At 36.9% G+C, this 23,163-nt stretch overlaps 3 protein-coding genes across 4 annotated transcripts in view; all 3 read left to right on the forward strand.

Annotated features, from left to right (window-relative positions):
• LOC110026646 (probable translation initiation factor eIF-2B subunit epsilon) overlaps nucleotides 1-15,129 on the forward strand; it is a gene marked incomplete at its 5' end in the record, with an annotated part of 38,933 nt that extends 23,804 nt beyond the window's left edge. The window contains 7 exon segments of one of the 2 annotated variants that reach the window (XM_020727667.1): nucleotides 208-456; nucleotides 577-650; nucleotides 1,864-1,955; nucleotides 10,064-10,146; nucleotides 12,711-12,782; nucleotides 14,150-14,275; nucleotides 14,887-15,129. In XM_020727667.1, coding sequence (XP_020583326.1) covers nucleotides 208-456; nucleotides 577-650; nucleotides 1,864-1,955; nucleotides 10,064-10,146; nucleotides 12,711-12,782; nucleotides 14,150-14,275; nucleotides 14,887-14,931 — 741 coding nt within the window. 2 annotated transcript variants of the gene reach the window in all.
• A 2,012-nt stretch (nucleotides 15,130-17,141) lies between these two features.
• Nucleotides 17,142-18,788, forward strand: LOC110018250 (cytochrome P450 71A9-like). The gene is given in 4 exon segments (XM_020715518.1): nucleotides 17,142-17,619; nucleotides 17,756-18,027; nucleotides 18,173-18,460; nucleotides 18,462-18,788. Coding segments are annotated over 4 exon segments (1,365 nt in total).
• A 996-nt stretch (nucleotides 18,789-19,784) lies between these two features.
• Nucleotides 19,785-21,770, forward strand: LOC110030822 (pentatricopeptide repeat-containing protein At4g15720). Its single transcript, XM_020733751.1, has one exon. The coding sequence runs from the start codon at nucleotides 20,012-20,014 to the stop codon at nucleotides 21,767-21,769; it is 1,758 nt and encodes a 585-aa protein (XP_020589410.1). The 5' UTR covers nucleotides 19,785-20,011; the 3' UTR covers nucleotide 21,770.
• Nucleotides 21,771-23,163: the final 1,393 nt, after the last annotated feature.

Here is a 23,163-nt window from a genome sequence, read left to right on the forward strand (position 1 = left end):
ATATATATGTATGTATGTATGTATGTATGTTTGTATGTATGTAGATACATACATACATATACATAGATGTATAGGTAAGTACATGCATACATACCTACATACATACAAAATGAGATTGACTGGTTGAGCTAAAGTCAGAATCGTGAACATGATCTCAATCAACATTTAAGCAACACATAAAAATGAGTTACATTATTTTATTTATAGTTTTACGTCTCTGGAGCTGGTTATATTTGGTCATCCTGTGAGGGAGGAAATGAAGATGAATGGAGACACTCAATTGCACCAATCCCTGCAGACAAGCTCTCAGTATTAGTGCCAAATTCTTTTGCTGATATTGATGCAGCAGACCAGGACACGGGCAGTATTCCAGCATCTGGTGAATTGCTACCTGATTCTGGGAGTACAGTTGGTGATGGTGAAGATTATAGAGATTCTGCTGATTTTGAAAAGGAGGTATAGTTACTTCCAGTGAATTTTCTTCTGTATCTTTCTCGTGAGTTTAAATTTCAATGAAAATCCAGTGAAGCTTTACTTTCATTTTAGCCAGTATTTATCTGTGAAATCTGTCTTCAGGTGGATGCAACTTTTCAACGAGCTCTTGCTGGTGTGAATTTGGAGAACGTTATCTTGGAAATCAATTCACTAAGGTTAATTTCCTTTTTCAGCTTTTCAGAAAAATTTTTATACCTGTCAGCATTTATAAGATTAAATAAACTTCAGATGTTGATGCTTCTGCTTTTCAATTTACTTGAGTCTTTTCTTGGGAAAATTTAGGCAGCTTTAATTGAAGGGTTGCTCAACAGAAATTGACATGGTGATGCAAGGGGGCTGAATCGGGCTGCCGGTTCAGCGGTGCCGGTTCAATAGGAAGGCTGAAATGGCTGGCCCTAACTAGGGCTAGAATGCTGCATCCTCTTTTCCCCTCCCCCTCCTTATCTACTTTTATAAATTGGCCCTTTGCTTTGTTTGTTGCTAGTCTTTTGGTGCTTTCTGATTTCAGATTTCTAGCCGCTAGGTATTTTCTCTTGTTAGGATTTTATCCGAGGACAGGTGGTGCTCTAGCTGTATGCTTCTCCGAAGTGGTGACTACCTTGACCTAATTGCTCCCTTGTCGCCCTCTCCACTGCTTGATAACTTTCAATCGTCATCCTCTAGTAGTTCAACTTTCTGCTATCATTTCTTTGCTTCTCCCTGCCGCTCTCTTCTCTCCCCTCTCGAACTCCCCAAGCCCCTGCTTCCCAACCACCAGCATCAATTCACATCCTATATCACCCCAACCCGCCTCCATCTACAGCCCTGTTCATCCCGGGTATTACTGCAACTATTTCCCTTCGCATGCCGTTCCCATAACCCTTCGCCTATTCCCTCAAACGATTGACTTACAATCGATAGCTGCAAGAACTCTCCAGCCTCTCTACTCAACCAGTCACCTCCTACCCTTCTTCGACCTGCCCACTCCATCTTCCCCAATCCCACGGCTGAACCCGAAACCCCCAACCTGCCCTTTTCTGCTTCTCACCGGCACTCGCCGTCCCTCATCCTCACCTTAGGTTGTCCCGTCTTTTATCCTTGTGCTGTTATTTTTCTGTTGTTAAGGGTTATTTTTTGTAAACCTTTTGAATCTCATCAATAATATTTTATTTTTATTGTGGTTTGGGTCAACTTTGGTGTCAAATAATCACTTTGTTTTTCTAGAATATCCATAAACTTTTTCGAAAGAAAATACACAATACACTTTACCCCATATGCAAAATATACATTTATTGACAAACGTTCAAATTTCATTCAAGGTGCTTTTTTTTATATTATTGTTCCTTGAGCGCAATGGTAAGATTTTTTGTATATGTTCTTTTTTTTCAGATTGTCATATCATATGTCACATGCTGATTGTGCTGGCGCATTGTTCCATTCGATAATGAAGGCAGCATTGGTATTCCCCTATTCTTCTAAAAGTAAGAATTTCACTCTCTAATGTTAATCTATCGGATTCATAGTTCAACATGTTCGAAGAGATTTAAAGAAATCAATATAGTTTTATCTCCTTTAGTGTTACTAATAAACTGATTAACTATTACATACATTTTATCTGCAAGCATTGATAGCTTGGGCTTCTCTTGGGACTACTGTTACAACAGCTGCAAGATGGATTTCATCAAGAGAATCTTGGAATTTTGACTTCCATGACATCTACAGCCCATTTTTGTTGTTTTAAGAGTGCTTTGCTTGGGCTGCGTTATTTATTTGACTAGGAGACAATGATCTACATGATTAATTATTTTTCCAAAAGTTGTAATCTTTAATTTACATTTTGATACTTGAAATAACATCATTCAATCAAATAATTGAAGATTGGACAACCGCCGCTTCTGTTAACAATTGAAAATATGGTTTTTTTGGGTCACATTACCATCTTTTTCTGGCCATAAAATCCTTCAAATTGTACAATATATAAGCAAGAATTTGGCTTATGGGAAAGAAACAGATTAAAAGCTTCTTTAGGAGTTAGTTTAGCACCGTTTAGTCTGCATGCCTCTCTCTCTCTCTCCCCGTCACCTACTTATCTCTCCACATCCCGATGAGTGGAGAGAGAAAGATGAGATGGAGAGAGATTGTACGTTGTGGCCTAGCTTTCACATGGGAGATTTGATAAACTATTACAATCTGGCTGACAGAAGCAACACATAATTTTTCCTATGCAATGTCTGCAGGTGGAGCCCAGTCTTGTCTCCACCATATCCTCTCTCTCTCTCACTCTCTCACAGGGAAGGATATAAATATATACATTGATTGTATTAAAATTTGAAGGTAAAGTAGAAGTCATTAATGCACTGTAAATGCTTCTTTTACAGGAAGGGATGACTGAGGTGATGGATGGAACACGAGGAAGAGACATCAACTATATATATATATATTATTTTTTTTGTTTGGGGAAAGAGCAAGAGTGACTCTCTATGTGTTAATATAAAGAAAAAGTATAAGAAGGGGAGGGGAGGAGGATCCCCGCCTAAAAATCCAAAAAAATATATTGAAAAAACTCACCTCTAAGGGTTCCTCCTCCCACAGTACAACCCACACCAAATCAAACCCGAAAATTACAAGTATAGCCAAGACAAAAAAACAAAACCCAAAACAAATATACTTGTGCGAATGCAAAACAAAAACAGGTAAAACATTTGAGAAAAACCAAAATCTGGCATCAGATAAAAACTCCAAATCTCTCCAAGCCAACAAAACAGCAGATAGAACGCTCCAAGCCAGCGGTTCTGCCACCAAGGAAACTGATCCACAAGCAAAAAAAGTCCAGCAGATAAGCAAAGAAGGCGTTCTGAACTGCCAGAATATAGATCGCAGCAAAGGGAGGGTGCAGATAAAACGTAGAGATGAAGCAGAAAAACCAAACCAGAGAGCTGTGCATAAAAATCTTCTAGGTTCTAATATAAGGCAAATTTAATGAGTCCCGAGTAAGTAAAAGTTGGAGGGGTGTAGGGGGGGTTAACCAACAGTGCACACTCCCTCTGCTTGCTTGGCTAACCAGTTGGCAGGGGAGTTACCTTCCCTGTGAATGAAACTCCAACTAACAGTCAGATGACTATTCGCTATTAAAGCTTGAATACATTTGAGGGTACAAATAATGTCCCAGAGAGGTGAAGAGACACCTAATAAAATCTTATAAAGTATTTCTGAGTCTGTTTCAACAATAATAGTATGAAAATTTAAAGCAGATGCCACTTTTAAAGCAAGATATACCCCCAACATTTCGTAGCTTAAGAGAGTATCAGCAGCAACAGGTGAAGTAAAATCACAACATGAGAAGTAAAATATCCCAAAAATGCCCCACATAATTTCTAAAAAGGCCACCAACAGCAGCAGAAAGCTCATTCCAGTTGCCATCGACATTAACTTTCACACAGCCAGGAGGAGGAGGTGTCCAACTGACTAAACGAGGGGGCCTAGCTCTCATACCATAGAGAGCAACATTAGTAGAGGCCCTTAGGGCCTTAGAGTAATAGGCCAGAATATAGGAAGTAGTAATAACGACAGCTGGGGTGGAGGAAATGTATTTATGGTTGTTTCTGGCAACCTAAAAAAGCAAAGGACCAACAGAGGGAGGGAAAGACGCCTTCCCTCATCATCGGCGTAAGCCTTCCACTCTCACAAAAAAGTAATTAAAGTGCCCCTATGTGTCCAGGGGATACCAAAATGTAAACCCAAAATATTCCAGACATCCATTGAAAAAGGACATTAAAAAAATATGTCTTAAGCCTTCCTCCGAAATTTTGCACAGAGGACATCTTGATGCCAATCTTAAACCTTTCAGTTTCAGAATGTTATCAAGAGGGAGTAAAAGGAGAAATATCGCCAGAGGAAGAAGGGGAGAGCGGGAGTATAGAGTTTATGTCAAATCCAATTTCCCCAAAACCAATCAGGATGAGAATGTAAAGTGTCATATATCAACTTACAGACCGACTGCGAAGAAGACTTCTTCTAAACAGGATAATCTCTGCGGGAAGGGGTAGTAGGAATATTAGATATATAATTAGCATTCAACTCCCCCATCAGAGAACATAGCTTAGTAAAATCCCAACTTCCTTGAGAAAAGAGACCAGAAACAAGCAAATTGTTTGTATGAGATGGATGAGTGTGCTCAGATGGGGAAGGCATTCCTCAATTCTCATTCCAGAAAGAGATGTTTCCATCACCAATACCCCAAAACATAAAAGTCTCTAGCAGTGGATCTGACATTCAAAATGGCCTTCCAGATCCTAGAGTCACCTACCTTCCACAAAACCTGGGAAGGGTGGGAAGTGGCACAATATTTTTTATGCATAAAAGAGGCCCAGAGAAAAGATCCCTCTCTAAATTTAAACCAAAGCTTGCAAAGATTAACCTTAACAGTATGTTGTAAAGCTTTGAAACCAAAACCCCCAGCATTTTTAGGTTTGCACATCCTATGCCAAGAAACCCAAATTTTCTTAGCACCACTCCCCACCCATAGGAATTTATTAAAAAACATTTCCATAACTTTAATGACACTCTTCTTCGGATTGAACACCTGTAAAGCATAGAGAGAAACACTTTGAAGCACACTCGAAAGCAAAGTAATTCTACCCCCAGTAGATATAAAGACATTCCTCCAATCATTAATCTTATGTTTAATTTTGTCAATGACATCATCAATCTGAATCTGCTTTTTCCTTCCCCTAATAAGATTTACCCCAAGATACTTTAAAGAGAGGGAGGCATGATGATAACCAGTGAAAGAAGCCCCCCAATTAGCAATATAATGTTTAACATGCTTGTCAAAAAATAACTTACATTTGTCCTATCCCCAGTAGATAGGAAGACATTCCTCCAATCATTAATCTTATGCTTAATTTTGTCAATGACATCATCCATCTGAATCTGCTTTTTCCTTCCCCTAATAAGATTTACCCCAAGATACTTTAAAGAGAGGGAGGCATGATGATAACCAGTGAAAGAAGCCCCCCAATTAGCAATATAATGTTTAACATGCTTGTCAAAAAATAACTTACATTTGTCACAGTTAAAAGCCAAACCAGAACAATTCTGAAAATTATTTAAGTGCATCATTAATATTTTGATAGCAAGTTTAGATGCATTTGCAAAAATTTTGCAAAAATAATAACATCATCAGCATAAACAAGGTGGGAGACCATAGTTTTAGCCTTATGAGAGAATTGTGTGTGAGGGTAGAATGTGTGAGGGTAGATGTGAGGGTAGAGCAATTGAAAACGATTGATTAATCTAGATAAGTAATCAAAGGCAATGATGAAAATAATATGGGAGAGAGGGTCCCCTTGTTTAATACCCATTTTAGCGGAGAAAAAATCATAAGAATTGTCATTAACAAGCACACTGTAATGGTTATTTGACAACCATCTTTTAATTAGCATGCAAAAGCTAGAACTAAAAACTCTGGCCACCAAGACATTAATAATGAAATTCCACCTAATGGTACCAAAGGCTTTTTTGATATCTAGTTTTATAACTAAATTTTCTCCCCTGCATTTTCTATCAAGATCTTCAATAATTTTTTGGGCTAACAAAATATTATCAGAAATATCACAGCCTTTAACAAAAGTCGATTGATGTGGAGAAATGAGAGAGGGAAGATGAGGTTGTAAACGAGCCACAATCAATTTACTTATGATCTTAGGAAGAGAGGTCTGAAATTCTTCCAGTGCAATTTATCCGTGGATTTAGGGATATGCATAATCAAGGCAGCAGTAAAGTACTTACCAGGATTTTCTCCTTGAAAAAAACTTTGAATGGCTAGAATTACCTCATTCTTTATGATGTCCCAGCAAAAAATATAGAAAACAGAAGTAAAACCATCAGGTCCAGGAGCTTTTTGGGAGTAAATATCTTTGAGAGGAGAGAATTGCCATCTTCAAAGGAGGGTCAGACAATAAAAGGGACGATACCAATTCTCTATTGGAATTAAACAGATTCAGATCAATATCATTGACCGAGACAACATCATCATAAAGAGAAGCAAAATAATCTTCAACATTGGAGTCAATTTTATCAACATTAGTAAGGACAATACCCTCAGATGTGACAATCTTAAGAATAGCATTAATATTCTTTCTATGCTTGATGGTAGCGTGGAAATATTTAGTATTTCGATCACCATTGCTAAAGTGAGTGTCACATGCTTTGTGTCGTTGGAAATCTTCCTCAATAGCGATTTCCTCTACGAGTTTTTGATGAGCCTGAGCCACATTTTCGATAAGAGGAGTGCAGATAATCTGTGACTCCAGTGCATCCACCTCCTGTTGAGCTTTCAAAACCCTGGAGTGGACATTGCCAAACACATCAAAATTTCACTTCTTCAATAGAGTAGACACTTTTTTATGCAATTACCACAAAATAAACCATGGGCTGTCACTAAACCGAGAACTCCAAGCCTGTTTAACCAGATTAAGAAAGGTAGGATGCGAGGTTCAGACATTGAGAAATTTAAAGTGAGAGTGAGCAGGTTTAGAGTGAAAAGCCAAACTAAGCAAAATAGGATTATGATTCGAGGCAACATGATTAAGATGCTTGACATGAATGATATTATAATAATCTAGAAAAGAGAAGTTTCCCAAAAATCTGTCAAGCCTCTGCATAAGCAGACCTCTCCTCCAAGTATAAGGAGTACCCGAGAAACCTAAATCAAAACGACCAGCATCAGTAATATGCTTACAAAAACGGTTGATAAGATTTGTATCAGTTTTAGTCCTACCCCTTTTCTCCGTAGGGGACATAATCATATTAAGATCACCTTCAACAAACCAGTTATCAACAATAGAAGCACTCATGTGTATAAGTTGTTGCCAAAGAAATAATTTATCCTGTAATAAGGAGTTGGCATAAATGAAGGTAGCCCAACCATGAAATTCCTCCAACGTATAGTGAACAAGAACATATTGCAAATCATCATTAATGATGCTGGATTTAATTTCTTCCAAAAAATCCAAATTTTATTGTTCTGATTACTATAGTGCAGATAGTTTTTGATTTTTTTAATAATATCATCCTTATGGACAGACATCAGCGGCTCCAAAATTGCAAAAATACCCGGCTTATGGACCCTGCATAAATATTTTAAACAATTAATGGAGTGGGGGTCCGCCACTCCCCTAATGTTCCACACTAATATGCTAATCATGTTGGCCCAAAGCACCCCTCCTAGTGATCCTAGGGGGAAGGTGCAAGTGCTCTCCCTCAGAATGGTAAATGACATCAGTATTGCTTGAAGTTTTCATATTAGAAATGTCAGACTTCCTTCTTCCTCTTTTCCTACTGTATTTTTGGATACTCCATTCAGAATCTAAGGCCAAAGTAGTCTCAGCAACCTGGTCAATCTGTGTAGTAATAGAGTGCATAGCAGGGGGGTGTTGAGTTGTAACGGTTTGGGGAGTTTCCACAATGGGTAATTCCCCAGGGAAAGTATTAGCAATAAGTAATTCAATGTCCTGCTCAACCAATAACTCAGCGCCCATAGTTGAAGATGGCAGATGTTGAGATGGTGTGGACTTTGTGTATCAGAAACCCGTTCCACTGTGGCTTCAAACCTCTCATTGTTTAGAGGGCCATCATGCTCAACGGTACCATGTTGCACAACACTATTCCCCTCCAAGCAAGGGGCAATTTGTTCAATTGCAGGCGGTGTTCTCTGGTAGACTTAATCTCAGCAGAGGTCGAACGACCTGCACTATTTTTCCTTATTTCAGGATGCAGGTGAAAACAATGCACCAAATCATGTCCAAACATGCGGCAATGGGAGCAGTGGTGAGGATGTTTCTTAAGAAAAACCTGTTGCCAGTAACCAATATGTGTAGAACCTATCAAAACCTCCTCAGGGGGGTAAAGTAACATCTCTTTTAATTAAAATTCTTGCATAGAAGGCCTTGTTAAGTTGAAAGTCGGAAATTGAAAGCCGGCGCATCTAATATTAACGGTTTACCAAACATGGCAGCGATTGAGAATAAAATCTCGTGGTTGAACAAATGCACTTTTAAACCAAGTAGACGAAGCCAAATAGGAATAATAGGAAGCTCAGCCCGAGCTTCGAAATTAGTAGTCCATCTTAGGACTTTCATCAAAACATCCTCAAAACGAACAGTTTTACGAGCAAAGAGTTTAGCGTAGTCATCCTCATTAGACAACCGAATCAGTATATGCCTACTATCAAGAGCACCAATCTTCCAGCCCCAAGCCAAATTTAAAAGCTCGAAAAGTTTAAGAAGAAAATCAAATTTTGGTAGCCCATAGAGAAACTTACCCACCAAATGATATTGACAAGCAGACGCAAGAATGGCGTTTTCAGAGTCAGAGAGGATGAGCGCAAGCTTACCCCCGAGTTCGAGAGGAAGAGCGCAAACTTACCCCCCTTCTTTCCCTGCTTCTTTATGAAATTGTACTCCCCACCAAGAATCAAAGATTCATGAGAGGAAGAAGGAAAAAACAAACTTTGGAGCAGCATCGGAGGAGGAGCCCCCGGTAGTGACTCCGGCATAAGTTTTTGCCATTGACGGCAAAAACCAAAAAAACGAGGAGCAGTAGACGAGCGCTAAGGAGAAGCCAAAGCAAGAAAACAAACGGAAAGATCTCACCAATATCCAGCAGACGAGAGAGAATAAGCACCATCAGCATCTCGAAATCGCCAGGAATCCCGAACCCTACCAGAGCTCCCGAAACGTCCATCGCAATATATATATATATAATTTATTTAACAAAAAAATATTTTATTAGTATTTGATGGTAAACTAGGAGCTTTTAGCGTAAGCAGTTTTTAAGGTTTTTTTTTCTTTCATTATTAGTGAAAGGATTTGAAGTTTTGAAGAAAGCCAGGAATTTTAGTCAACTCTATCTTGTGTTTTGAATCGTGTATTACATTATTTATTCCAGTGAGAGCTTCAGAAAGCTGTGAGGGAGAACTTCTTGCTTGGCACAACTCTTCCCCTAAGCCTAACACTACCATAGCTTCTCCTTCGCAATCCAAAATATGACGGCTGTTTAGCTTGAGCTGTTTGTAGCCCCCTTTTAGGACTATCATAAACGTATAATAAGCTTTCATCCTTTCTGAATCCTGGATTTTCTTCTCCTTTAAATTGGCTGCCTTGGGCAGGAATCTAGGAGCTCCACTTATTACGGCCCGCAGGTCTGAAAGGTGCCTGGCATTGTGTGGCTAAGCACCACCCAACACTCATGTAACCTTGATTGCTATAGCCAAATCATGGTATAGCCACTTTTATATATGAAAAAAGAAAAGAAAATTTATTACTTTTATGGTTATTGTGTATGGTTAAGTTTATTTAATCTACTTACCTGTCATCAAAGTTTGATTAGAACAATTTTTTTGCTTTATAATGATACGTATGATTAGCATTTCCAAAGTGGCAATTGCTCTATCCTACACATTTGGGCGAAGCGGAGTGCTTTTTAGTGCTTCACCTTGTTTTGCAAGCATTCGCTTGGGTGTGCATTTAATAACATTGATATGAAACAATTTGAGTATTAAGATATTATTTATTTGCCATTTTATCAGATGAATTATACGCAAATACTGTCAAGGAAATTATCAAATGGAGGGATCTTCTTAAGCATTACCTTAAAACCTTAGATGAAGAGGTATGCCTTCATAGTATACTTTTTGGTCATTTTTTGTACAATTTATCAGTTGTTGTCCTATAGTTCTTACGTTTCAGTTTGCACACTTTTTGCAGTTGAGTGATGCTATAATCTTATTTTTCTTTAATGTTGGTTGCAAGCTGATATTTATTTTTCAAGTGTTCTTTATCTATATTACAAAAACAACAAGCCTTTTTCCCACTAAGTGGAGTCGGCTACATGAATCCCTTTTCTCTATCGTGTCATATTGAGTGTCATATTTTCATTTAATTCTAATAAATTAAGATCATTTTTTTATATAATAAGCCGAAGTCTTTTTAGGTCTACCTATTCCTTTCTTAACATAAGTTGAATCTAAAACACCTACTCTAATAACTAGATCATCAAATGGTTGACGTTTGATGTGACCAAATCATCTTAGGCGACTTTCTCTTATCTTGTTCACCACAGGATCTACACCAACCCTTTCATGGATACATTTGTTTCGCATTTTCTCTATGTGTAAAGTATTATCATCTCAGCAACACTTAATTAGTTCTATGTTTCTCTTTTATAGGCCAACATTCTGCGTCATAAAGCATTGCCGGTCTCACCACCATCTTAGAAAATTTTCATCAAGTCTAAACAATACTTTCTATCAAGCAATAAACCCGATGCATTCCTCCACTTCAACCATCCAACTTGAATTCTACTAATAACTTCCCCATCCATATCACCATCGCTTTGAAAAATAGGCCCGAGATATATAAAACATTCAGCTTTAAAAAATAGGCCCGAGATATCTAAAACATTCACTCATTTTAATGACTTGATCACCCATTATTACATCCCCGCCACTAGGTCTACTATTACTAAAATTACATTCAATTTATTCAGTTTTAAATTTACTCAAACAAAAGACTTTAGACTCCAAAGCTAACCTCTATAATCCATTTTTTTCCTGAACTCTTTTTCTAATCTTATCCAGAAGATGGATATCATCAGTGAAAATCATACACCATGATACATACTCTCGTAAATACTAGTAAGAACATTCATAACTAAAGCAAACATATATGAGCTTAAAGTCGATCCCTCATGTAATCCAATTGAAATTGAGAAATACTTGGTTGGTCCTCATGCTGTTCGAACACAAACAACTTCTCTAGTATGCCCTACCTCTAATTAAATTAGGAATCAACTTCTACTTAATTTCTTCAAAACGATGTTCACTTATTTTTTCTAGTCGTTGCACTTGAATTATTTAACAGTTAGGCGATACTTTATTTTATTTGTTAGTGTGTTAATAAAATTATGCAAATACCTTATCATATAGATTTAATTGTTGTTTGTCGAATCATTCGATACTTTAATGGACACTTGTGGTTTATTTTTCTTAATTGGTTCTTCTCTTCATCTAATGGTTTATGGTGATGTTGATTGGGCTAGGTCTCTTTATACTTGATGGTTTGCCTTAGGTTGGCGTGTGTTTGTTGGTGACTCATTTGATTTGCTATATGTACCAAAATCATCTATTTAGCTTGAATAGTGTGCAATGCATGTTTCTAGCTTTGAGATTATCTGCCTATGTGGAATTTGACCTGAACTTAGATTTTTTTCAGAATAGTCTTACTCTCCATGTAAGACTTGGGCTTATTGTATAAAAAATGATCTTAATTTATTAGAACTAAATGAAAATATGACACTAAATAGGACGCAATGGAGAAAAAGGATTCTTATAGCACGTAGTGGGATTAAGGCTTTAGTGTTGACATTGTCTTACTCTCCATGTGAACAATACTTTTACCATTCAAATTGATGTTAATCTTGTTTATTTCGAGCACATAAAACATATTGAAATAGAATTTCATTGAAATCAGGAAGCTTTCATATTATTAATCTTCCTTGTATTTCTACAAATTTCCATATTCATAACATATTTACAAAGGCAATGCCATGACCGCACCGTTGGTTCATTGTGAGCAACTTGCTTCTTCTTGAACTACAAACATTTTTGCTATGATGTAATAAATCTTGCATTATTGATGGATAATTAAGCTATATAATAAATATACATTTATGTGTGCAATTATATAGTATATCTATGAATATTTGCATATAGGAATGCCACTGTAAGTTCCTTATTAGGCTAGATTTAATTGTTGTAATAGTTTATATTTAGCTTTGTATTTTCTAATATATAGTTTATATAAACCCTTTATGCATTTGGCATAGTTAATGATTTAATTGCAAGAAATTTACTTGGAAAGATTATATGTGCTCTTTTTTATGCTATTAAATCAGCATATACTTCATGTAAACCTCTTTTTTTATCAAGCTAAATAACGTAATGCACGCAAAAATCATCTTTTTGTTATTAAATTTCTTCAATGCCTGTCACTGTTCATCTCCTCTTTATCTATATTATTATAGCTCTTTCCATTTTCTCTCTGTATATGGACAAGGATTATCTCATTGTTATATGTGTATCATTTATTATGCTGCTTTTACTTGGAGATTTTTTTCATGCTTTGAATTAAGTACCTTAATACTTGTGATGACGTTTCTTTGTGAGGGCTTTGTAGATTGAGGTGATCTTAAAATTCGAGGAGATTTCCGTCGAAACAGCAAGAGAATTCTCTCCTTTGTTCTCAAATGTAAGCAATTGTACACCCAATTAATTTTCTGTTATCTCTTTTCATATATACTAGCACTATGAGCATGTGTGTGTGTGTATTTATGAAGTACATATTAGAAACAGACAAATGTAGATAAACCAACCTTGATCATACACAAACATATTCACGTATCAAATTTTGAAGAACAAAAAAACAATAGACTATAACTTTAACTTTTTTTTTTGAAAGCTTTAAATTAAATCTGCCTTTATGATGTATCCATTATCATATGTACTATTGGCATATCCACGTTAAAATGGCTTATACATAACCAGTTTAAAGATTAAGCCATTCATTCTAAAAATTGTGTGATGGAAATAAGTTCGGACGAATTGCTGGGCATTCATGCCTTTTTTTTACTCTAGATTGTCTATATGTGGCTATCAGACAATGGTGATAATTTCACCTGCAAGTGGTATCAATGGCTTCAAATGTTTCAGATCTCATGGTATGAGTTATCTGTATGTGAAACACAATTTCATGGAGTCATTTGGGATCATTTTTTTTTATATTTTTAATTTTTTATTTGTTTATGTTTTGGTTTGAAAATAAGACATGTTTGGCTATCTGTTTTAAATATGGTTGTTTTTAAGGACACCCAAAAAGTTTGTTTGGGATCATTTTTGTTTTTTATTATTATTTTTTAATTTTAAAAACAAGTTTGTTTAGTATTTTATTTTATTTTTTTTGTTTGCTTTTATATTTTTAAAAATAAATTAGATTGCTTTTAAAAACATTCAAAACATCTAAAAGTTGTTTTAAGTGTTTTTAAAAATAACTAAACATATTATATCATACTAAACATGTTTTATTTTAAGTTTAAACATAAACAAATTAAATTAACACATAATCAAAATATAATAGAAATAGACAACATAAAGTAAAAAATCAATTGGGATCACTTTTAATTTTTGTTTTCTGTTTTTAGTTTTTGTTTTATTTTGTTTATTTTTTTATTTGAAACAACACATGTTTTATGCGGTTGATTAAGCTATTATTATTTTTTAAAAACTCAAAACTCCAAAAACTGTAAGGAGTGTTTTCAAAACATGTTTATTGTTTACAGAAACAAAAAATAAAATATCTTATAAATACCTTAAACAGACATGTTTTTAAAAACTAAGGAAAAAATAAAGAGAAAAAACAAAAAACAAAGTTGATCCCAAACAAAAATGACCGAGTCATTTTCTATCACCAGGTCCTAATTTATTGTTTGCTTCAGTTCATATAACTACATTCTCTCAAGACTTGAATATGGCTGCACTATATCGACGTAAACATTTCATATTTTAGTGAGAATTTTTAATGGAAAAGTGCTTATTTTAATGTTTTTTTTTCTTTTTCAGATTCTGAGTTTCCTCTATGATAAAGAAATTTTGTCAGAGGAGGCAATTTTATCTTGGGCGCAGGAGAAAGAAGGTGCTGACGAGTCTGATAAGATCTTTACTAAGCAATCAGAACAGTTCATTAAGGTACGCATTGAAAGCACTTCATATTGATTTTTTTTCCATTTTTATTTATTTGTTTTGGGATATTTACATAGCTGGAGTGATCTGCATTGTAGAAGATGTTATTGCAATTACACTTTAGCTTGGTCTGGGCATATATATAAATAACCTGTTTGAGCAAACCACCTAGCTTAAAGTTAAATATTTTGATTTGGACTATACTAACAATGATTGATTTTGAGTCAATAACATGAAACATTTGCTTTTAGCTTTTTACAAAATTTACACTTCTACCCACACTTCTTTATCTCCCAAACATCTAAATGTATGATAATCTTTGTCAACTTTCCAGTTGTTTGATCATGGCACACACAAATACACAGATTTTGTAATTCAAACAATCTAATTCTAATTATTTACAAAAACTGCATCCTCCTATCATCATTTTTCTTAAAGTTTTCACTTTATCGTTTATTGTGGCACATTTAAATGCATAATTTCAGTAGTTCAAAAAATAATTTTTGGTATTTGTTTTGTAAACAAAGAAAATTTTTTGATGTTAGGTATAAACTATTTATATTTTAACATGCCTGTTCATTTACTTATTATTATCATTATTATTTTGGTTTATTCAGTGGCTTAGAGAAGCTTCAGAGGAAGAAGGGGAAGAAGATGACTAAATGCTTTGATCAATAGAGTCATCTAACCAGCAGCATGGGTTCTGTTTTTCCTCCTTTTTTTTTGGCGGTTTTATTCCTTTTCTTATTTGTAAAATTGCTATATGTTTTTAGTATTCATTCTAGATTTTCTAAAGGATGTAAATGTTGATGATTTTTTTTAGATGTTATTTTAATTTTTATTTCCCTTTTATGAAAATTAGAAGCCAATTATAAATTCACCGTCCGCATTGATAAGAATTATATATCTAAATGGTTTGGGTTATGAGAGATTTGGGTGGTACTAATCTTAAAAAAACAAAAATTAGGTGGTTTATATACAGATACATAGGAATTGGATGGTATGTATGCAAATGTTTCTTTTATGATTTAGGCAGAACTATTGAACAAGATCAATGCCATTAAAAATCATCGTACATTTGATTCAGCAACTCGGTGATTAAAAAAACATTCTGGGGGTGACACCTGATGCTTCTCCAAACTTCGATCGATATGTGTAGGGTTACACGAGCTAGGCTAGAACAAGCTCGGGTTAGGCTCTTCAAAAAACACTGTAGTTCTTGGTCAGCTTGATAATGTATCAAGGGCGAGAAAATTGTTGTGCTCGGCTCGTTTGTCTAACGAGCGGACCGCAAGCTGCTGACGAACGAGTAGTATCTTTTTGACATCCCTAACCATGCAGTTGTAGGATGTTCAAGGTTGGAGTGAGGTTTAAATATTTTTTTTTTTCTATTAAAGCATTCATTTAACTAAAATTTAATATATTTTTATTTAATTTTTAATTAATAATTTTAATTGATTATAAATCGTTGTAAATTTCTAGTCAATTTAATATTTTTAACAATATTTCAAATTAATATATTAAAATATATCATTTTTTATTTTAATTTAAATATCTTTTTTTGGCCCTTTGATCAAAATGAAAAGACAATTTAGACAATGTTTGAACTAGTTTGTGCTTTAGAAATAGAATCAGTTTATTGATTCATCGGTTCAATTTTGATTCTGACTAGTGCAATTTTAATTCTCTACAAAAACAATTTTGAGACTGAACTAAATCGGTTGAATGACTGGTCGAACCAGAATGTCTGATTTTTAAAATCATGTTACGACCTACGTGGTTCACAGCTCATGTAGCTCTCAACTTCAACTTCTACAGCCTACGAACACAATCCAATCTTCCTACTACATCCTTTGTGGCCAGCCAATGCTCCTGAAGTCACCACCTACAACCTAAATGACCAACTAATATGATAGTTTTCAACTATGACCTCTACAACAGGTTGGCACTATAGTTATTATCTATAACTTTTGTGGCGGACTGCTGCTTCCATAGAAATTGACTATGACCTTTGTGGCCTATTACAGCTATCGTTACTCATTGTACATCAACTTTATAATCTCATCTTCCCTAATTCAAAACTAAAGTGAGTTACTGTACTCAAAATTATATAATGGACTGGGCCATCCCGTGATTTTATTCCCTTTCCAAGGTTTTCAAGTAAAAATCACGGTATCTCTTCTTGCTACTTTTGATGTGTGTTGAATCTCATAGTACACTAAGACACTAATTTATCACTCTACCACTTGGGATCTTCCGGCACACATCAATAATATTGATATGTTCTTAGAGTATACACCTAGTCATCCTATGTTTTCACGTGATTGAGACATTAAAATCATATATATAAATGAAAAAAAAAATGTAAAAGTTAGATAAGTTATTATATAAGAATTATATCGTATTTATGTAAACTACCCAACATGTAATTAACGTCATATCACAGCCTAAATTCTTCTTATTGCTGCATCCCCACACAAGTTTTAAGGAGAAAAAAAAAACATTAATGGCAAAATAAATCAAGGTTTGAGCCAACTTCTCTTGAGACAAGGAGATTCTTAATTAATTCTCTATGAGTGAAATCATGTAATTTAAATATTACTTAAGCAACCTTCTTTGTAATTTGTGTCATCATTTGTTTATTTGCATGGATGTGATTGATAGCTACTCTGTTTTCGAACAAATTGATTGGCTCAATTAGGAAACAAATCATGCAATTTTCATAATTAATAGTATCTAAAGATACTTCTTCAATGATATCTAAAGATTTTTTTCGTGAACTCCATTTATTGTATGCATGATTTATATCTAATCAATGGCGTTGACGATCATGTTATTTGATAACACCGTATAATATATTATATATGATATGATGTTCATTCTCATCCTCCTCCTCCTTCTGGTGTTGTCTCCCTTCACCAACATCCTCTCAAAATGTAAGAAGAAGAAGATGCCACCAGGTCCATGGCGCCTTCCAATCCTCCGCAACCTCCACCTGCTCAATCCCAACAAGCCTCAGCAATCCCCCCTCAACCTCTCCAAAAAGCTCCTTCAACTCGGCTCCATCCCCACCCTTATCGTCTCCTCCCGCGATGTAGCTAAGGAGGTTTTCACCAACCATGACCTCACTTTCAGTGGACGTCCTCTCCTCACAGCATCAAAGAAGCTGTTTAAAAATAACCCAAGCATCACCTTCTCTCCCCATGGCGGTCGTTGGCGCCAAGGCGACAAGATTTTCATGCTTCAGCTGCTCGGCCCCCATCGCGTTAGAGCTTTTAAAGCAGTACGAGGAGAAGAAATAGAGGAGTTGGTTGCCAACATCAAAGATGTCTTCGTTGTTGCAAATTTGAGTGAGTTGATACGTTCATTTACAAATAATATAGTTTGTAGGGTGACGCTCGGTGATGAGTTTGGAGATGGAAGAATAAGTGGAGATGTAGTTGCTTTTGGAAACCCAAAGTTTACTTGGCAGCTTCTTTGTGGCAGATTTCTTTCCTCGGATGGAATGGGTTGATGGTTTGAGGGGCTTTCATGGGAGATTGGAAAAGAAATTTGAGGAGATGGACGCATTTTTTGACCGAGTCATTCAGGAGTATCTTAAAAATGGAGAGGAAGGAGAAGAGAGCGACAACGTTATTAATGATAGTGGTGGTGATGAGGAGAAAGATTTAGTGTGTATTTTACTAAGGTTGCATAAAATTGCAGTCCTTCATGGAGGTTTTTTAAGTAGTATTGATCAAGTCAAGAGTATCTTATGGGTAAGTTATAACCATTTTTTTTTCTTAATTATAAGTAATGATGATCATGTTGAAAGAAATATTTCTTAGTAACAACATAGGCTATATGCACTTATTAGATATCAATATAGAGATTTGTCTTATTTAATGTAATTAACCTGATCAGGAAGCGCTCATAGCCGGAACAGACACTTCGTTGGCCACAATAATTTGGACGATGACAGAGCTTATAAGAAACCTTAGAGTACTTTATAAATTACAGGAAGAGCTCAAGCAAGCCACTAATGAAGAGATATGCAAACTCATCCAAGAAAGCGATCTTGAAGAGCTTCCATATCTAAAACAAGTCATAAAGGAATCAATGAGGTTGAAGCCTCCTGTCCCTCTCTTGGTTCCACGAGAAACCATTCAAGCATGTCGAGTCCAAGGTTACAAAATTCCTGCCAAAACGCGGCGTTATCATCAACGCCATGGCTATTTCCACCGACCCAAACGTTTGGGAGAAGCCGCTCGAGTTCTGGCCTGAAAGGTTTGAAGGAAATAATATAGCTTTCATGGGACAAGATTACGAGTTTTTGCCCTTTGGCTCGGGGAGGAGAAAGTGTCCTGGGATTAGCTTTGCAATGGTGATTGTTGAGCTTGCTTTAGCCAATCTCCTCCACTGCTTTGACTGGTCGCTGCCAGATGGAATGAAGGCTGAAGATATTAGCTTGGAGGAGACCATCGGAATCACTGTACATAAGAAAGTGGCCCTTTGCCTTGTTGCTAAACCTAAGTGGTGAGGAACAAGCATCACCTAGCTAGTTAATGTGTACCCATATTGCTCTCTCTCTCTCTCTCTCTCTCTCTCTCTCTCTCTCTCTCTCTCTCTCTCTCTCTCTCTCTCTCTCTATATATATATATATATAATAAGACAAGCTAAATCAATATGTAATAAGAGAATCTCTATTGAATTCAAAAAAAATACAGGAAATACACTCAAGGAATAGAGCATAACATAAGAAAAAAGAAACATTAGAGAATCGTGAAATGTGTAATCTTTTATTGTGAAATAACCTATATTTTTAGACATAGGGGTATAAATATTGCAATTACAGATTTGCTCCTAATCATTAGCTTTTGAGGAGTTACTCTAGTAAATTACAAGAAAGATACAATAAAGTAATAAATTAGGTCACCCGACTGATATTGAGTATGTCGATTGTTCAGCTCGGTAGGTCAACCGAATTCTGGTTGTGTGCTAATAACCAATCGACAGGGGTGTCGATACTTGATCGGTCACCTCGAGTTGTGTCGACCATCTGGACTTTCTTTGAATGACCTCCAGATCTTGGGTTTGTTGGCTGATCGGATGGATCTGTGTATGATCAATCGTTCGATCGTCCAGCGATCAGAACGATCGTTCACTCCTTCCTGATCGTTGTTCTTTCTGAGACACATGTTGCGTTATTAGTCGATCGTTCTATCATCCAAAAATCATCTCCTCTCTGATTGTTGTACTTTCTGAAATCCATGTTTTGTTGTTAGTCGTTCGTTCGAAACTCTAACGATCATCTTCTGTCCTGATTGTTAGATTGCTTTGAGATTCATTCCGTCGTCTATTAACTAATCTTTCAATGCTTTTTTTTTTTTTAATTATTAACTCATGTTAAAGTTGAAAGCTCACTTTCCCGCTGAACAATAATTACAATAAAAGAAACAACAAGTCTAGGCTTGCATATAGTCAGAAAAAAGTCCTTCCATGAATCTATTCTATCTAGCTTTTCAACCAGATCATGGGCTAGGTTCAATTTGATTTCTCTTCAACATAAGAATTCTAAGCTACGAAGATAAACTTGCCAAAAAATTTAGGTGTGACATTTGTAAATACCTAAGAATTGTATGCTACGAATGTAAATTTACCAAAAAATTAACTGTCATTATTAATCCTAAAGTATTTCAGTTATGGTCTTTCTGTCCATATTGTTCCATCCGATGGAGGAAACTTGCCAGACTTGAAGATACGATGACGGCGGCTTCGGCCGTCGCCTGCATTCGTTCCCTTCGCAATTCATCCTCTCTCACTTCCGTCACCTCCGCGCATTCCAGGCTGCTCAAGGCCGGCATTATCGCCGGCACCACTACGGCCAACCACTTGATCAACGGTTACCTGAGATGCGGCTCCATGTCTCATGCACAACAGATGTTCGATGAAATGGCTGAACCCAATGTAGTCTCCTGGACGTCCATTATGGCCGGCTATGTCGACGCCGGCCGGCCAGACCCGGCCGTATTTCTAGCAATGCCTGTGCATGGAGTTGAACCCAACTCCTTCACGATTTCCACCGCCATTAACGCCTGCTCAGAGCTCGCCAATGCTCGGATAGGCAAGCTTCTTCATGCCAGGATAGAGCTTCTCGGCCTCCAGTCGGACGTTGTGGCCTGCACAGCACTGATTGATATGTATGGAAAAACTAACGACATTGATTCCGCACGCCAGTTGTTCGACGGAATGTTCGAGAAAAACATTTACAGTTGGGGCACAATGATCTCCGTCTACGCACAGAATGCCTGTAATAACGAAGCTTTATATCTGTTCAGAAAGTTTTCATGGAAGATGCACCTGCGCCCTAACCATTTCATGCTTTCCAGCATCATTAATGTCTGCGCAGGCTTGGGGAGATTCGAACCAGGTCGATCGGCACACGCAGCTGCGATTCGTTTAGGTCATGAAGACAACGATGTCATCGCTGGAGGGTTGATCGACATGTACGCCAAATGCGGCTGTGTTGAGTACTCCCGTGCAGTCTTCGCTCATATCGCCATCCCCACCCTCATCCCTTACAGCGCCATGATCGTCTCCGCAGCGAGGCATGGCCTCAGCGGCCTGGCTCTCTCGCTGTTCAACGAATTGCTTGACCGGGGAATTCAGCCAAATAGTGTCACCCTCCTCGGCGTACTCCATGCGTGCAGCCACTCCGGTCTCAGTGATGCCGGCCTCAGCTGCCTCCACTCGATGCACCGCAACTATGGCGTGCTTCCGAACGCGAAGCATTACACATGTGCCGTGGACATGTTGGCTCGTGCGGGGCGGCTCGACGAGGCTCTCGAGCTAGCTTGCCGGGTCGATGCGTCCGGACACGATGAGCTGATGCTATGGAGTGCGCTCGTCTCCGCCGCCAGGGCGAAAGGCCGGCTTGACGTGGTGGAGAAGGTGAGAGCAACCCTAGCTAAGATTGAGCTAGGGAGGGAAGATGTTGCAGGCATCTACATCGCCATGTCGAACGCCTACATTTCAGCGGGGGAGTGGGACGGCGCTTCTAGGGTTCGAAGAGAGATGCGACGACGAGGGGTCAGGAAGGATCCAGGGTGCAGCTGGATCGAGGTGAAGAACTCGGTGTTTGAATTCTATGCAGGGAATGTGGTGGGTTGTCCGAGGAAGGACGAGGTCGTGGTATTGTTGAGGGAGATGGAAGAGAGAATGGGTGCAGAGATGGGTTGTAAGAGGACTCTGAAGAGTTATGTGGAGCTCGATAATGGCGGATTGGGGGAGGAAGAGTTCATTGTTGGGGTTCATAGTGAGGTCCTGGCAATGGCGTTTGGGCTATTGAGTTTTCCCAATGGAGGTAAGATCAGGATAATGAAGAATTTGAGGATGTGTGCGGATTGCCATGTGGTGTTCAAGCTGGTGAGCAAGATGGAGGGGAGGGAGTTTGTGGTTAGGGATTTGAATCGGTTTCATTGTTTTAGGGATGGGATTTGTAGCTGTGGGGATTATTGGTGAAATGGACATGGATTCATTGCTTCTGTGCATCATATATACATATATATATATATATATTGAAAAAAGAATTAAATCTTCTCCAAACAATTTCAATCATAGATAACTGCTTCGATCTCAAATCCAGCAACAACATCACAATAAAAGCTAAGTACAAAAAACAAATTATTCTATAAAAAGAAACAAAAATAAAAAAATAAAAAATAAAAAAAAAAAAAATATTCTCGAATCATTACATGAAAAGACAGCCAAAAAAGAAATAAAAAACTAAGAAAAAGAATAGAATAAATGTCGACATCTTCTTATAACATTGAATCCCTAAACCACCCTTCAGCTGATCCACGAAGCTCAAATCAGAACAATTTCTTGATTCGGGAACGAAACCCTCATCTTCAACCTCCGAAACCAAATCACAGTCCTCCTCGAACACAGTTTCGAGACCGATTGTTCCTCGGCGGCTCCGATTCTCCGTTCTCTGGAGCCTTCGCCGCCGTCTCGGTGAGTGCTGCGGAGAAGCGACGAGCGCCCCGTTGGCTTCACCTTCGAAGCTGGCGAACGCCTTTGGAGCCCTAAACATATTGTTCTATGGATTTGAGAAGCGAAAATGACCGGCAAGGTGTTGCGTGAGGATTTATATAAGCGTTTGATGGAAGTTGGTGATCAATGGAGGAAGTTTTTTTTTTTGAGTGATTTTAATTAATGACAGGAAGATTTGTCTAAAAATGTCGAATAAAATTGTGTTATTAATTTAAATTGATTTTTACCGATTAATCATTTAAAATATTAAATATAATATTTTAATCATCTAATTTTTAAATATAAGGTTTAGGGTGGTGCTTACGACGAAAAATGTAGTTAAAATGTTATACTTGATTTTTGTGGGATTAAAATATTATATTTAATGTTTTGGGTAGTTGATATTTAAAAATCTAAATTTATAAATGGGTGGTTTGGGGGTTCTCTGGGCTATTACTTGTTTTTGTTTTTGCCTTGATTTAGTTGTAATTTGTTTTAAAATAGGAAGCAATTATATATATATATATATATATATAGTAAACCCTGCAGGTCGGGGGTTCGAATCTTTTTTGGCACAGTTGAACATAAGGCGGTGGTACATGAATTATAGGCATATTAGAGATGGTTAGTGGCTCGTTATAATAGTCACTATGTATTAAATTGTGTATTTATTTGTCTAACACGCAAACTTTTTATACATCTACATAAATAGCAATTCGATTTTTAATATCATGTCAAAATATCATTATTACTAACTTTTTAAATAAAAAATATGTACTTTTTCATGCATAAGTTTATGATATCAAATTTTAGATGTTGAATACATGAATAGATAAGAATTGTAAAGTATGTGTGTAAATTTTCCATATATATATATATAT

Source organism: Phalaenopsis equestris, unplaced genomic scaffold (genome assembly GCF_001263595.1).
Source record: "Phalaenopsis equestris unplaced genomic scaffold, ASM126359v1 Scaffold000002, whole genome shotgun sequence".
NCBI classification, from domain to species: domain Eukaryota; kingdom Viridiplantae; phylum Streptophyta; class Magnoliopsida; order Asparagales; family Orchidaceae; genus Phalaenopsis; species Phalaenopsis equestris.

Bases quoted from the DNA above. Each gene is read 5' to 3' on its own strand.
- LOC110030822 (XM_020733751.1), top strand. From the start codon at position 20,012: ATGACGGCGGCTTCGGCCGTCGCCTGCATTCGTTCCCTTCGCAATTCA.